The sequence below is a fragment of the Oncorhynchus clarkii genome, chromosome 3, assembly GCF_045791955.1.
Source record: "Oncorhynchus clarkii lewisi isolate Uvic-CL-2024 chromosome 3, UVic_Ocla_1.0, whole genome shotgun sequence".
Taxonomy (NCBI): Eukaryota; Metazoa; Chordata; class Actinopteri; order Salmoniformes; family Salmonidae; genus Oncorhynchus; species Oncorhynchus clarkii.
The window spans coordinates 89,970,712-89,987,359 of record NC_092149.1 but is presented as its reverse complement, the minus strand read 5'-3'; the positions used below and the strand labels follow the sequence as shown (position 1 = coordinate 89,987,359).

Genomic DNA, 16,648 nt, shown 5'->3' with positions numbered 1-16,648 from the left:
GGGACACTGTCCCTCGCCTTCACCACACCACCACACAGGGACACTGTCCAAGCCTTCACCACACTACCACACAGGGACACTGTCCAAGCCTTCACCACAACACCACACAGGGACACTGTCCAAGCCCTCACCACAACACCACACAGGGACACTGTCCAAGCCCTATCCACACCACCACACAGGGACACTGTCCAAGCCCTCACCACACCACCACACAGGGACACTGTCCTGGCCCTCACGACACAGGGACACTGTCCTAGCCCTAAACACAACACCACACAGGGACACTGTCCTAGCCCTCACCATACCACCACACAGGGACACTGTCCTAGTCCTCACCACACCACCACACAGGGACACTGTCCTAGCCCTCACCATTACCACCACACAGGGACACTGTCTTAGTCCTCACCACACCACCACACAGGGACACTGTCCTAGCTCTCACCACACCACCACACAGGGACACTGTCCTAGCCCTAACCACAACACCACACAGGGACACTGTCCTAGCCCTCACCACACCACCACACAGGGACACTGTCCTAGCCCTAACCACAACACCACACAGGGACACTGTCCTAGCCCTCACCACACCACCACACAGGGACACTGTCCCTCGCCTTCACCACACCAGCACACAGAGACACTGTCCTAGCCCTCACCACACCACCACACAGGGACACTGTCCCTCGCCTTCACCACACCACCACACAGGGACACTGTCCAAGCCTTCACCACACTACCACACAGGGACACTGTCCAAGCCTTCACCACAACACCACACAGGGACACTGTCCAAGCCCTCACCACAACACCACACAGGGACACTGTCCAAGCCCTCTCCACACCACCACACAGGGACACTGTCCAAGCCCTCACCACACCACCACACAGGGACACTGTCCTGGCCCTCACGACACAGGGACACTGTCCTAGCCCTAAACACAACACCACACAGGGACACTGTCCTAGCCCTCACCATACCACCACACAGGGACACTGTCCTAGTCCTCACCACACCACCACACAGGGACACTGTCCTAGCCCTCACCATTACCACCACACAGGGACACTGTCTTAGTCCTCACCACACCACCACACAGGGACACTGTCCTAGCCCTCACCACACCACCACACAGGGACACTGTCCTAGCCCTAACCACAACACCACACAGGGACACTGTCCTAGCCCTCACCACACCACCACACAGGGACACTGTCCTAGCCCTAACCACAACACCACACAGGGACACTGTCCTAGCCCTCACCACACCACCACACAGGGACACTGTCCTAGCCCTCACCACACCACCACACAGGGACACTGTCCTAGCCCTCACCACACCACCACACAGGGACACTGTCCTAGCCCTAACCACAACACCACACAGGGACACTGTCCTAGCCCTCACCACACCACCACACAGGATCACTGTCCTAGCCCTAACCACAACACCACACAGGGACACTGTCCTAGCCCTCACCACACCACCACACAGGGACACTGTCGTAGCCCTCACCACACCACCACACAGGGACACTGTCCTAGCCCTAACCACAACACCACACAGGGACACTGTCCTAGCCCTCACCACACCACCACACAGGGACACTGTCCTAGCCCTCACCACACCACCACACAGGGACACTGTCCTAGCCCTCACCACACCACCACACAGGGACACTGTCCTAGCCCTCACCACAACACCACACAGGGACACTGTCCAAGCCCTCACCACACCACCACACAGGGACACTGTCCTAGCCCTCACCACACCACCACACAGGGACACTGTCCAAGCCCACACTTTGTTTTAATCACACACAGAGGACACGCTAAACAGGGATCCCACAAAACTAACATCTTTCACAGCCGCTCTGTGCCAGCACAGCTGAAACTCTCATGGCCAGCCGCTCTGTGCCAGCACAGCTGAAACTCTCATGGCCAGCCGCTCTGTGCCAGCACAGCTGAATCTCTCATGGCCAGCCGCTCTGGGCCAGCACAGCTGAATCTCTCATGGCCAGCCGCTCTGGGCCAGCACAGCTGAAACTCTCATGGCCAGCCGCTCTGGGCCAGCACAGCTGAAACTCTCATGGCCAGCCGCTCTGGGCCAGCACAGCTGAAACAAAATACTAACTAACGAGGCGACAGGTCCTACACATCCTGGCCAATGAGGATGATTACAATCAGGGCAAGCCACACCTAAACAGAACTAACCTCAAACTTGAAATCCAAAATGAAATCGAGCAAACCCCCAAAGACTATAACACCAGGCACAGACTGACTGACTGACTCACCTCCCACTGTAGATGAGGGGGAATGTTCCTGATCTGGATCTTGCGACTCCTGCAGAGATTACAAAAGCGGAGGGGAAGGATAAAAATGAGTTAATAGCTGAACCACAGGGTCAATCAGGAGAGAAGGGTTAACAGCTCAACCACAGGGTCAATCAGGAGAGAAGGTGTTAACAGCTGAACCACAGGGTCAATCAGGAGAGAAGGGTTACAGCTCAACCACAGGGTCAATCAGGAGAGAAGGTGTTAACAGCTGAACCACAGGGTCAATCAGGAGAGAAGGGTTAACAGCTGAACCACAGGGTCAATCAGGAGAGAAGGGTTAACAGCTGAACCACAGGGTCAATCAGGAGAGAAGGTGTTAACAGCTGAACCACAGAGTCAATCAGGAGAGAAGGGTTAACAGCTGAACCACAGGGTCAATCAGGAGAGAAGGGTTAACAGCTGAACCACAGGGTCAATCAGGAGAGAAGGTGTTAACAGCTGAACCACAGGGTCAATCAGGATAGAAGGGTTAACAGCTGAACCACAGGGTCAATCAGGAGAGAAGGGTTAACAGCTGAACCACAGGGTCAATCAGGAGAGAAGGGTTAACAGCTGAACCACAGGGTCAATCAGGAGAGAAGGGTTAACAGCTGAACCACAGGGTCAATCAGGAGAGAACTAGTGGAGGCGAAGGGAAAGAGGCGAAGGGAAAGAGGATTGTACTATATCTCCGGCGCCGACAGAGATGGCCGCCTCGCTTCGCGTTCCTAGGAAACTATGCAGTTTTTTGTTTTTTTACGTGTTATTTCTTACATTAGTACCCCAGGTCATCTTAGGTTTCATTACATACAGTCGAGAAGAACTACTGAATATAAGATCAGCGTCAACTCACCATCAGTACGACCAAGAATATGTTTTTCGCGACGCGGACCCTGTGTTCTGCCTTACAAACAGGACAACGGAGTGGATCCTATGCAGCGACCCAAAAAAACGACTCCGAAAGAGAGGGAAACGAGGCGGTCTTCTGGTCAGACTCCGGAGACGGGCACACCGTGCACCACTCCCTAGCATTCTTCTTGCCAATGTCCAGTCTCTTGACAACAAGGTTGATGAAATCCGAGCAAGGGTAGCATTCCAGAGGGACATCAGAGACTGTAACGTCCTTTGCTTCACTGAAACATGGCTCACTGGAGAGACTCTATCCGAAGCGGTGCAGCCAACGGGTTTCTCCACGCATCGCGCTGACAGAAACAAACATCTTTCTGGTAAGAAGAGGGGCGGGGGCGTATGCCTCATGGCCAACGTGACATGGTGTGATGAAAGAAACATACAGGAACTCAAATCCTTCTGTTCACCTGATTTAGAATTCCTCACAATCAAATGTAGACCGCATTATCTACCAAGAGAATTCTCTTCGATTATAATCACAGCCGTATATATCCCCCCCCAAGCAGACACATCGATGGCTCTGAACGAACTTTATTTAACTCTCTGCAAACTGGAAACGATTTATCCGGAGGCTGCATTCATTGTAGCTGGGGATTTTAACAAGGCTAATCTGAAAACAAGACTCCCTAAATTTTATCAGCATATCGATTGCGCAACCAGGGGTGGAAAGACCTTGGATCATTGTTACTCTAACTTCCGCGACGCATATAAGGCCCTGCCCCGCCCCCCTTTCGGAAAAGCTGACCACGACTCCATTTTGTTGATCCCTGCCTACAGACAGAAACTAAAACAAGAGGCTCCCACGCTGAGGTCTGTCCAACGCTGGTCCGACCAAGCTGACTCCACACTCCAAGACTGCTTCCATCACGTGGACTGGGAGATGTTTCGTATTGCGTCAGATAACAACATTGACGAATACGCTGATTCGGTGTGCGAGTTCATTAGAACGTGCGTTGAAGATGTCGTTCCCATAGCAACGATTAAAACATTCCCTAACCAGAAACCGTGGATTGATGGCAGCATTCGTGTGAAACTGAAAGCGCGAACCACTGCTTTTAATCAGGGCAAGGTGTCTGGTAACATGACCGAATACAAACAGTGCAGCTATTCCCTCCGCAAGGCTATCAAACAAGCTAAGCGCCAGTACAGAGACAAAGTAGAATCTCAATTCAACGGCTCAGACACAAGAAGCATGTGGCAGGGTCTACAGTCAATCACGGACTACAGGAAGAAATCCAGCCCAGTCACGGACCAGGATGTCTTGCTCCCAGGCAGACTAAATAACTTTTTTGCCCGCTTTGAGGACAATACAGTGCCACTGACACGGCCTGCAACGAAAACATGCGGTCTCTCCTTCACTGCAGCCGAGGTGAGTAAGACATTTAAACGTGTTAACCCTCGCAAGGCTGCAGGCCCAGACGGCATCCCCAGCCGCGCCCTCAGAGCATGCGCAGACCAGCTGGCCGGTGTGTTTACGGACATATTCAATCAATCCCTATACCAGTCTGCTGTTCCCACATGCTTCAAGAGGGCCACCATTGTTCCTGTTCCCAAGAAAGCTAAGGTAACTGAGCTAAACGACTACCACCCCGTAGCACTCACATCCGTCATCATGAAGTGCTTTGAGAGACTAGTCAAGGACCATATCACCTCCACCCTACCTGACACCCTAGACCCACTCCAATTTGCTTACCGCCCAAATAGGTCCACAGACAATGCAATCTCAACCACACTGCACACTGCCCTAACCCATCTGGACAAGAGGAATACCTATGTGAGAATGCTGTTCATCGACTACAGCTCGGCATTCAACACCATAGTACCCTCCAAACTCGTCATCAAGCTCGAGACCCTGGGTCTCGACCCCGCCCTGTGCAACTGGGTACTGGACTTCCTGACGGGCCGCCCCCAGGTGGTGAGGGTAGGCAACAACATCTCCTCCCCGCTGATCCTCAACACTGGGGCCCCACAAGGGTGCGTTCTGAGCCCTCTCCTGTACTCCCTGTTCACCCACGACTGCGTGGCCACGCACGCCTCCAACTCAATCATCAAGTTTGCGGACGACACAACAGTGGTAGGCTTGATTACCAACAACGACGAGACGGCCTACAGGGAGGAGGTGAGGGCCCTCGAAGTGTGGTGTCAGGAAAATAACCTCACACTCAACGTCAACAAAACTAAGGAGATGATTGTGGACTTCAGGAAACAGCAGAGGGAACACCCCCCTATCCACATCGATGGAACAGTAGTGGAGAGGGTAGCAAGTTTTAAGTTCCTCGGCATACACATCACAGACAAACTGAATTGGTCCACTCACACAGACAGCATCGTGAAGAAGGCGCAGCAGCGCCTCTTCAACCTCAGGAGGCTGAAGAAATTCGGCTTGTCACCAAAAGCACTCACAAACTTCTACAGATGCACAATCGAGAGCATCCTGGCGGGCTGTATCACCGCCTGGTATGGCAACTGCACCGCCCTCAACCGTAAGGCTCTCCAGAGGGTAGTGAGGTCTGCACAACGCATCACCGGGGGCAAACTACCTGCCCTCCAGGACACCTACACCACCCGATGTCACAGGAAGGCCATAAAGATCATCAAGGACATCAACCACACGAGCCACTGCCTGTTCACCCCGCTATCATCCAGAAGGCGAGGTCAGTACAGGTGCATCAAAGCTGGGACCGAGAGACTGAAAAACAGCTTCTATCTCAAGGCCATCAGACTGTTAAACAGCCACCACTAACACTGAGTGGCTGCTGCCAACACACGCTTGATTACCAACAACGACGAGACGGCCTACAGGGAGGAGGTGAGGGCCCTCGAAGTGTGGTGTCAGGAAAATAACCTCACACTCAACGTCAACAAAACTAAGGAGATGATTGTGGACTTCAGGAAACAGCAGAGGGAACACCCCCCTATCCACATCGATGGAACAGTAGTGGAGAGGGTAGCAAGTTTTAAGTTCCTCGGCATACACATCACAGACAAACTGAATTGGTCCACTCACACAGACAGCATCGTGAAGAAGGCGCAGCAGCGCCTCTTCAACCTCAGGAGGCTGAAGAAATTCGGCTTGTCACCAAAAGCACTCACAAACTTCTACAGATGCACAATCGAGAGCATCCTGGCGGGCTGTATCACCGCCTGGTATGGCAACTGCACCGCCCTCAACCGTAAGGCTCTCCAGAGGGTAGTGAGGTCTGCACAACGCATCACCGGGGGCAAACTACCTGCCCTCCAGGACACCTACACCACCCGATGTCACAGGAAGGCCATAAAGATCATCAAGGACATCAACCACCCGAGCCACTGCCTGTTCACCCCGCTATCATCCAGAAGGCGAGGTCAGTACAGGTGCATCAAAGCTGGGACCGAGAGACTGAAAAACAGCTTCTATCTCAAGGCCATCAGACTGTTAAACAGCCACCACTAACACTGAGTGGCTGCTGCCAACACACGCTTGATTACCAACAACGACGAGACGGCCTACAGGGAGGAGGTGAGGGCCCTCGAAGTGTGGTGTCAGGAAAATAACCTCACACTCAACGTCAACAAAACTAAGGAGATGATTGTGGACTTCAGGAAACAGCAGAGGGAACACCCCCCTATCCACATCGATGGAACAGTAGTGGAGAGGGTAGCAAGTTTTAAGTTCCTCGGCATACACATCACAGACAAACTGAATTGGTCCACACTGACACTGACTCAACTCCAGCCACTTTAATAATGGGAATTGATGGGAAATGATGTAAATATATCACTAGCCACTTTAAACAATGCTACCTTATATAATGTTACTTACCCTACATTATTCATCTCATATGCATACGTATATACTGTACTCTATATCATCGACTGTATCCTTATGTAATACATGTATCACTAGCCACTTTAAACTATGCCACTTTGTTTACATACTCATCTCATTTGTACATACTGTACTCGATACCATCTACTGTATCTTGCCTATGCTGCTCTGTACCATCACTCATTCATATATCCTTATGTACATATTCTTTATCCCCTTACACTGTGTACAAGACAGTAGTTTTGGAATTGTTAGTTAGATTACTTGTTATTACTGCATTGTCGGAACTAGAAGCACAAGCATTTCGCTACACTCGCATTAACATCTGCTAACCATGTGTATGTGACAAATAAAATTTGATTTGATTTTGATTTGATTTGAGAAGGTGTTAACAACTCAACCACAGGGTTAATCAGGAGAGAAGGGTTAACAGCTCAACCACAGGGTCAATCAGGAGAGAAGGGTTAACAGCTGAACCACAGTGTCAATCAGGAGAGAAGGTGTTAAGAGCTGAACCACAGGGTCAATCAGGAGAGAAGGGTTAACAGCTGAACCACAGGGTCAATCAGGAGAGAAGGTGTTAACAGCTGAACCACAGGGTCAATCAGGAGAGAAGGTGTTAACAGCTGAACCACAGGGTCAATCAGGAGAGAAGGTGTTAACAGCTGAACCACAGGGTCAATCAGGAGAGAAGGTGTTAACAGCTGAACCACAGGGTCAATCAGGAGAGAAGGTGTTAACAGCTGAACCACAACCTCTGTCCCTACACCAAGGGACCATTTCTGTGGTCTGGGAAAAATGTAAGAAATTTGTATTTTTCCTTTAATTCAAATGTGCACTATTGTTTGGTAGTGATGCCACTGACCAGCGAACAATGGGTGAATTAACCTTTATTCCTGGAAATGTAAATTAGTGAAGTGTTCAGCAAGATTACATGTCTACCTTAATCGTTATTTAAGATACTTGCATAACAACTGCTAGCTAGCTAGCATTAGAGGTGGTAGGTAGCCTGTTAAAGCGTTGAGGTATTAACCAAACGGTTACTTGTTTGAATCTCCGAGCTGGCAAGGTGGACTAATGTTCCGTTCTGCCCTTGAGCAAAGCAGTTAACCCCCACCTCCCTGGGTGCTGATGATTCAGAAAGATTTGGTTAAATGCAGAAAACATATTTCGGTTGAATGCATTCAGTTGTTAGGGAAAGGGGATACCAAGTCAGTTGCACGTTAGCAGCATTAGCTAGCTATATCAAATTTAGCTAGCAGGCTCAGCTAAATAAAAAACCCCCTAGATACTTTACTACAGTATATCTCCTAGCCATGTCATTAGATTTGTAATTGAAAGAGGACAAGGTTGTCTCTATTCTTATTGGTTCTTATTGGTTATTATTGCATTGGTTCTTATTGGTTCTTATTGCATCCACACAACGAAGTGTGGAAAAGGTCAAGGGGTCTAAACACTTTCCGAATGCACTGGAGAGTGATGTACTCAGTGAATTCTACCTGGATGGATGGAGAGTGATGTACTCAGTGAATTCTACCTGGGTGGATGGAGAGTGATGTACTCAGTGAATTCTACCTGGATGGCTGGAGAGTGATGCACTCAGTGAATTATACCTGGATGGGTGGATGGCTGGAGAGTGATGTACTCAGTGAATTCTACCTGGATGGCTGGAGAGTGATGCACTCAGTGAATTCTACCTGGATGGATGGATGGCTGGAGAGTGATGCACTCAGTGAATTCTACCTGGATGGATGGATGGCTGGAGAGTGATGTACTCAATGAATTCTACCTGGATGGATGGATGGCTGGAGAGTGATGCACTCAGTGAATTCTACCTGGATGGATGTATGGCTGGAGAGTGATGTACTCAGTGAATTCTACCTGGATGGATGGATGGCTGGAGAGTGATGCACTCAGTGAATTCTACCTGGATGGATGGCTGGAGAGTGATGCACTCAGTGAATTCTACCTGGATGGATGGCTGGAGAGTGATGTACTCAGTGAATTCTACCTGGATGGATGGCTGGAGAGTGATGTACTCAGTGAATTATACCTGGATGGATGGATGGCTGGAGAGTGATGTACTCAATGAATTCTACCTGGATGTCTGGAGAGTGATGCACTAAGTGAATTCTACCTGGATGGATGGATGGCTGGAGAGTGATGCACTCAGTGAATTCTACCTGGATGGATGGCTGGAGAGTGATGCACTCAGTGAATTCTACCTGGATGGATGGCTGGAGGGTGACGCACTCAGTGAATTCTACCTGGATGGATGGATGGATGGATGGCTGGAGAGTGATGCACTCAGTGAATTCTACCTGGATGGATGGATGGCTGGAGAGTGATGTACTCAATTAATTCTACCTGGATGGGTGGATGGCTAGAGAGTGATGTACTCAGTGAATTCTACCTGGATTGAGGGATGGCTGGAGAGTGATGTTTCAGTGTATACTACATGGATGGATGGAGGGATGGATGGATGGATGGAGAGTGATGTACTCATTGTATTCTTCCTGGATGGATGGCTGGAGAGTGATGTACTCAGTGAATTCTACCTGGATGGATGGATGGCTGGAGAGTGATGCACTCAGTGTATTCTACCTGGATTGAGGGATGGCTGGAGAGTGATGTTTCAGTGTATACTACATGGATGGATGGATGGATGGATGGATGGATGGAGGGAGGGAGGGAGGGAGGGATGGATGGAGGTATGGATGGATGGATGGATGGAGGGATGGAGGGATGGATGGAGGGATGGAGGGATGGATGGAGGGATGGATGGATGGATGGAGGGATGGAGGGATGGATGGATGGAGGGATAGATGGATGGATGGAGGGATGGATGGATGGAGAGTGATGCACTCATTGTATTCTACCTGGATGGATGGCTGGAGAGTGATGTACTCAGTGAATTCTACCTGGATGGAGGATGGACACAGGACTGCTGCTCAGACTGACAGTAACTACCAAAAACAGCAACACAACAGTAACTACCAAAAACAGCAACACAACAGTAACTACCAAAACAGCAACACAACAGTAACTACCAAAAACAGCAACACAACAGTAACTAACAAAACAGCAACACAACAGTAACTACCAAAAACAGCAACACAACAGTAACTACCAAAAACAGCAACACAACAGTAACTACCAAAACAGCAACACAACAGTAACTACCAAAACAGCAACACAACAGTAACTACCAAAAACAGCAACACAACAGTAACTAACAAAACAGCAACACAACAGTAACTACCAAAAACAGCAACACAACAGTAACTACCAAAAACAGCAACACAACAGTAACTACCAAAAACAGCAACACAACAGTAACTACCAAAACAGCAACACAATGAGGATTTGGTGTGACAACAGAGCGCTAAAGGTGCTGGGAAACAATCTCACACTTATTATGAATTCATTTCTGGCGGTTAAATAACTTTGCCCAGAAAAACACGACACACATAACTACTAACTGACTTGGTCTACGTGAGATGGAACCAATGGGGCAACAACCATGTAGCTCACGGGAGAGAGGACGGAATCATGTGAAATAACAAGTCTCTCTCTGACGCTCCATCATTCCCGTAGTGAAAAAGCCAATTCCACAAGACCGACTCACATCTGTGGCTCCCTGTTGTCAGCTAGGAATCAGTGTCAGAGTCAAGGCTCTGTGAGAGGATCCCACAGCAAAACCTTTAAAATGTTTTTTTTTTTAAATGCTACCAAATATAATTTACAGAAACTTGTTACAAATGACGGAGTCACCCATGATTCACCAAACAATATTTAGAAAGAGGAAGCAGAGTACTTTAAGCAAATGTTTTCATTTCAGTCTCCTCAATTTCCACTAACTGAAGGTAACTGCCAGAAATAGTTTATATTAATAATGTAACATTAACAGCCATACAGAAAGACTCATGTGAAGGTGAATTACAGAGAAGGAACTTCTTGATGCAATTAAAGCCTTTAAGTCTGGGAAAACTCCAGGGCTGGATGGCATACCAGTTTAGGTTTACCAAACTCCAGGGCTGGATGGCATACCAGTTGAGGTTTACCAAACTCCAGGGCTGGATGGCATACCAGTTGAGGTTTACCAAACTCCAGGGCTGGATGGCATACCAGTTGAGGTTTACCAAACTCCAGGGCTGGATGGCATACCAGTTGAGGTTTACCAAACTCTAGGGCTGGATGGCATACCAGTTGAGGTTTACCAAACTCCAGGGCTGGATGGTATACCAGTGGAGGTTTACCAAACTCCAGGGCTGGATGGCATACCAGTGGAGGTTTACCAAATTCCAGGGCTGGATGGCATACCAGTGGAGGTTTACCAAACTCCAGGGCTGGATGGTATACCAGTGGAGGTTTACCAAAATCCAGGGCTGGATGGTATACCAGGGGAGGTTTACCAAACTCCAGGGCTGGATGGCATACCAGTGGAGGAATATCAGACCTTTTCGATGTACTCAGAGGACCATTATTAGCATGTTTTAAGCACTCCTACATAAATGGTTGACAATCAGATACTCAGCAAGAAGGTCTGATTTCACTATTACTGAAACAGGATCGAGGTGGTAAATATAACAGGGCTGTCCAAGACTAAAACAAATCTTGGTCGACCAAGAGTTTTCTGTTCTTTTGACCAATCGATTGGTTGACATTTTTAAACATGTATTTTTCCATATATTGACACATCCTACGTGTTTTAATGAAATCAACTATATTCACTGAGCTTGTCTGATTCTTTACGCACACGGTTTGATTAAATAATTAAGACACACAAATTACTAGAGGGAGTCTGACCAGCAATTGATTTGTGACATGATGATTCATTACATGTTTGGTGGTGATGGCAGCAGTAGTAATGTGAATTAATGGTTTCCTCTGCGATGTTTGAAATAGCCCACAGCGTCGGTTAAACAATCCTCATGGTTTCCTCTGCGATAGTTGATTTAGCCCACAGCGTCGGTTAAACAATCCTCATGGTTTCCTCTGCGATAGTTGATTTAGCCCACAGCGTCGGTTAAACAATCCTCATGGTTTCCTCTGCGATAGTTGATTTAGCCCACAGCGTCGGTTAAACAATCCTCATGGTTTCCTCTGCGATAGTTGATTTAGCCCACAGCGTCGGTTAAACAATCCTCATGGTTTCCTCTGCGATAGTTGATTTAGCCCACAGCGTCGGTTAAACAATCCTCATGGTTTCCTCTGCGATAGTTGATTTAGCCCACAGCGTCGGTTAAACAATCCTCATGGTTTCCTCTGCGATGGTTGAATTAGCCCACAGCGTCGGTTAAACAATTCTCATGGTTTCCTCTGCGATAGTTGAATTAGCCCACAGCGTCGGTTAAACAATCCTCATGGTTTCCTCTGCGATAGTTGAATTAGCCCACAGCGTCGGTTAAACAATCTTCATGGTTTCCTCTGCGATAGTTGAATTAGCCCACAGCGTCGGTTAAACAATCCTCATGGTTTCCTCTGCAATAGTTGAATTAGCCCACAGCGTCGGTTAAACAATCCTCATGGGTTCCTCTGCGATAGTTGATTTAGCCCACAGCGTCGGTAAAACAATCCTCATGGTTTCCTCTGCGATAGTTGAATTAGCCCACAGCGTCGGTAAAATAATCCTCATGGTTTCCTCTGCGATAGTTGAATTAGCCCACAGCGTCGGTAAAACAATCCTCATGGATTCCTCTGCGATAGTTGAATTATCCCACAGCGACGGTAAAACAATCCTCATGGTTTCCTCTGCGATGGTTGAATTAGCCCACAGCATCGGTTAAACAATCCTCATGGTTTCCTCTGCGATGGTTGAAATAGCCCACAGCATCGGTTAAACAATCCTCATGGTTTACTCTGCGATGGTTGAATTAGCCCACAGCGTCAGTAAAACAATCCTCATGACTCCTTGAAATGACATTTTCGTTGTCAGTTAACACTATAAATATGGAGTAGAATTAAATTGGCACATGGTTTCAATCGAGGTAAAAGCAAGCTCACTCAAGCATTTTGTTGAAAGCATACGTGGTTTAGTTTGTTTTGATAAGTACATTCATCCGCTGGGAAGTTCTTCCAGTAGTGACCCATTAGTAGAGTCTCACGGGTATTCATGTCCGTCTTAACGGTTAAATATATGTATGTCTTATTTTACTGTCAGGTGGGTGTACCTTTATTTACAATTGGGGAAATGGAAAATGTAATGAAAATATCAATAAAATTTTCATTTTAACCAGAAATCTAATCAGAACAGAGTATCATTTTGAACTGATATGCACCCAGGACACTTCAACTGTAAATTACCTCAATAAGAAACAATATTGTTGCTTTGATAACATCAGAAGATATCCTCCTCGCAATCTCCAAAATACAACAGCCACAATACAACTTTGTTTGGACGTTCGTAAAGGACTATTCGCCGAAACTGAAGAGACACAGCTAGCTAACAACCTCCCTTTGCAAGTTGGAAAAAAACAGTGGACAGAGACTTGCTAGCTACATTAGCTAGCTAGCTGGGATTTTCCACAAGGAATCTGCCTCCTGAAAAAAAGCTTCTCCCAAGCAGGTGTGACACCTACTCCCATTACCTGCTGCACTGCTGCTTTGATTCCACCTGGCGATCTGTTCATCGTCTGTCCTGCCTATCTCCCCCTGTCTGGTACCCCTGCCACACTCCCCCCTCTCTCCCGAGCGTCGCTCGCCTCCAGCACACACACACCGCAGACTTTGGACTGATCAGAAATGTAAGTAGGCTAATTACCTTGTGATGCTTACCCAACTAGCAATGAGGAATCGACCCAGAAGCTGCTCTCTTCCGGGGGGCCGGAACTGATTGAATCGGCCCGGAATCGGGTGTCGGACTCGGCCCGGAATCAAAATGAATGACTGCCCAGAGTCGGCCCAAGTACTGTACATCGGGTCGTTTCCGTCTACCGGATTTCAGCCGACGTTGCCGGCATCTTCCAACATCCCCCCAGAAGCGGCCCAATGCAAATTTAAATAAATGTATACAGAATTATCAGATTTAGCCATTTTAAATATTACTACTATACAAATTATAACCATCCACAAAAAAAAACATTTTGTATCAGAAGAAACACCATACACCTGGTGACCGCCACAGGAGTCACGAAAGCGCAATGGGACAAGGGCATCCCGGCCGGCCAAACCCTCCCCTAACTCGGACAACGCTGGGCCAATTGTGCGTCGTCTCATGGGTCTCCCGGTCGCTGCCGGCACGGGTCTCGAACGAGCATCTGTAGCAACGCAGATTGCACTGCGATGCAGTGTCTTAGACCGCTGCGCCACCCAGGTGGTTCCAGCACAAAGTATTAAAATACTACACAGGACCCTTAAATAATTTAATTTAAATGTTAATTGTATTTTTTGATCACAGAAACTATGAGGAAAATATGGAAAAGTAAAGAAATAATGAAATGTTAATTATGTAAAGAAGCCCATGTAATCATCTGCCAGAGAGTATCCCCAATCGGCCATTTGGGCCAGATAACTCACACCGAAATCGGCCCGAGCTCAATCCCCACATTTTAGCCATAAGTAATACTTCCGAAGGCGGCTCGGACTTGGACCACATGACGGCGGCCGAGTCTGACTCTCAGCCGAGTGCCCCAACTCTCAGACGGAATCGGCCCAGATCCACTGTGCTAGCTGGGTATTATGTGAGCTTACTCAAACACTTTAACTTGTATAGGCCTACTATACTAGCCTACTGGATTTTTATAGACTACTCTCTGAAGTTATCTGGTTGGGGCAAGTGACTCTTTGAACTTGTGGCTAGCTCCAAGTCATAATATTTTTTACTTGTGCTTTATGCTATTTGCTTCAAGACTCCAGCAGGCTTTGTTGACTATGAACTTGCTTGTTTACCCAACCATGGGACAGACTATGTTTGTTCCCACACTCTGACTCTATTGGTTACACAGACTCTTGGCCTCCCATCCTATTCTAACCACATCTCGGCGGCGTTGTATTCATGTTACCTGATGAAACTGCTGTACAATATGATATTGTAGCCGCCATCTGATGCACATTCAAATGGCATAATAAATCAACACTGCAGAGCTCTCCCTGTCCTCTGCCGTGCCCTGATTGTATTACTGCTGATTACAGTGCCTTGCGAAAGTATTCGGCCCCCTTGAACTTTGCGACCTTTAGCCACATTTCAGGCTTCAAACATAAAGATATAAAACTGTATTTTTTTGTGAAGAATCAACAACAAGTGGGACACAATCATGAAGTGGAACGACATTTATTGGATATGTCAAACTTTTTTAACATATCAAAAACTGAAAAATTGGCCGTGCAATGACTGGGCAGTGGCACAGCAATGGGTGGGCCTGGGAGGGCATTGGCCTAACCACTTGGGAGCCATGACCAGCCAATCAGAATTAGTTTTATTACAGACAGAAATACTCCTCAGCACCCACCCCCCACCCCACTACAGTGTTTTATTACAGACAGAAATACTCCTCAGCACCCACCCCCCACCCCACTACAGTGCTTTATTACAGACAGAAATACTCCTCAGCACCCACCCCCCACCCCACTACAGTGCTTTATTACAGACAGAAATACTCCTCAGCACCCACCCCCCACCCCACTACAGTGTTTTATTACAGACAGAAATACTCCTCAGCACCCACCCCCCACCCCACTACAGTGCTTTATTGCAATAACCTTTAAATTAATATGTAAATAGTTAATTAACATTAGTTAATATGTAAATATATCCCATTAGAAAATGATGAACATGTAAATGATCTGCATTTTTTTCCTTCTAATTATACATATAATGACGCAAATTAATGGATGTTAATTTATACGGATATTAAGATATCTACTAATACTTTTCAGAAACTGCCCTGTACTCTGTTTAAATATGTTTAATATGCTTTAAATTAGAATATGACAATATATCAAATTACTATAAAAGACGAAGTGAAAACACAAAATGATTGTTCAGATACATTTTCATCTTTCCACACGAAGAAGTAAGTTTCCATCCAAATGTCAATGTTCATAATACAAAATAAGGATAAATGCAACATTCAATAATAACTTGTATTTAATATGGGAAGTGTTTCAAAACTCCACTTGTTAGTAACCACGTCCTTTACTAACATGTAGAAAGGCATTGCATGTGAAGTCATATATTTATTACAATGAAATACAATATCATTCAATTGCCAAATTGCCACGCTGTCCTCACCATATTGTGGAGAATCCCACTAACGCTGTCCTCCCCATAATGTGGAGAATCCCACTAACGCTGTCCTCCCCATATTGTGGAGAATCCAACTAACGCTGTCCTCCCCATATTGTGGAGAATCCCACTAACGCTGTCCACCCCATATTGTGGAGAATCCCACTAACGCTGTCCTCCCCATATTGTGGGGAATCCCACTAACGCTGTCCTCCCCATATTGTGGAGAATCCCACTAACGCTGTCCACCCCATATTGTGGAGAATCCCACTAACGCTGTCCTCCCCATATTGTGGAGAATCCCACTAACGCTGTCCTCCCCATATTGTGGAGAATCCCACTAACTCTGTCCTCCCCATATTGTGGAGAATCCCACTAACGCT

The 16,648-nt window shown here is 47.3% G+C and overlaps 1 protein-coding gene across 1 annotated transcript in view; it reads right to left on the bottom strand.

The window, feature by feature from the left end:
* Positions 1 to 16,648, bottom strand: part of LOC139405549 (insulin-like growth factor 2 mRNA-binding protein 2) — a 98,677-nt gene that overhangs the window by 67,625 nt on the left and 14,404 nt on the right. The window contains exon 3 of the mRNA XM_071147965.1: positions 2,302 to 2,350. Within this exon, the coding sequence (XP_071004066.1) occupies positions 2,302 to 2,350 (49 nt within the window). The remainder of the gene's footprint in view (positions 1 to 2,301; positions 2,351 to 16,648) is intronic.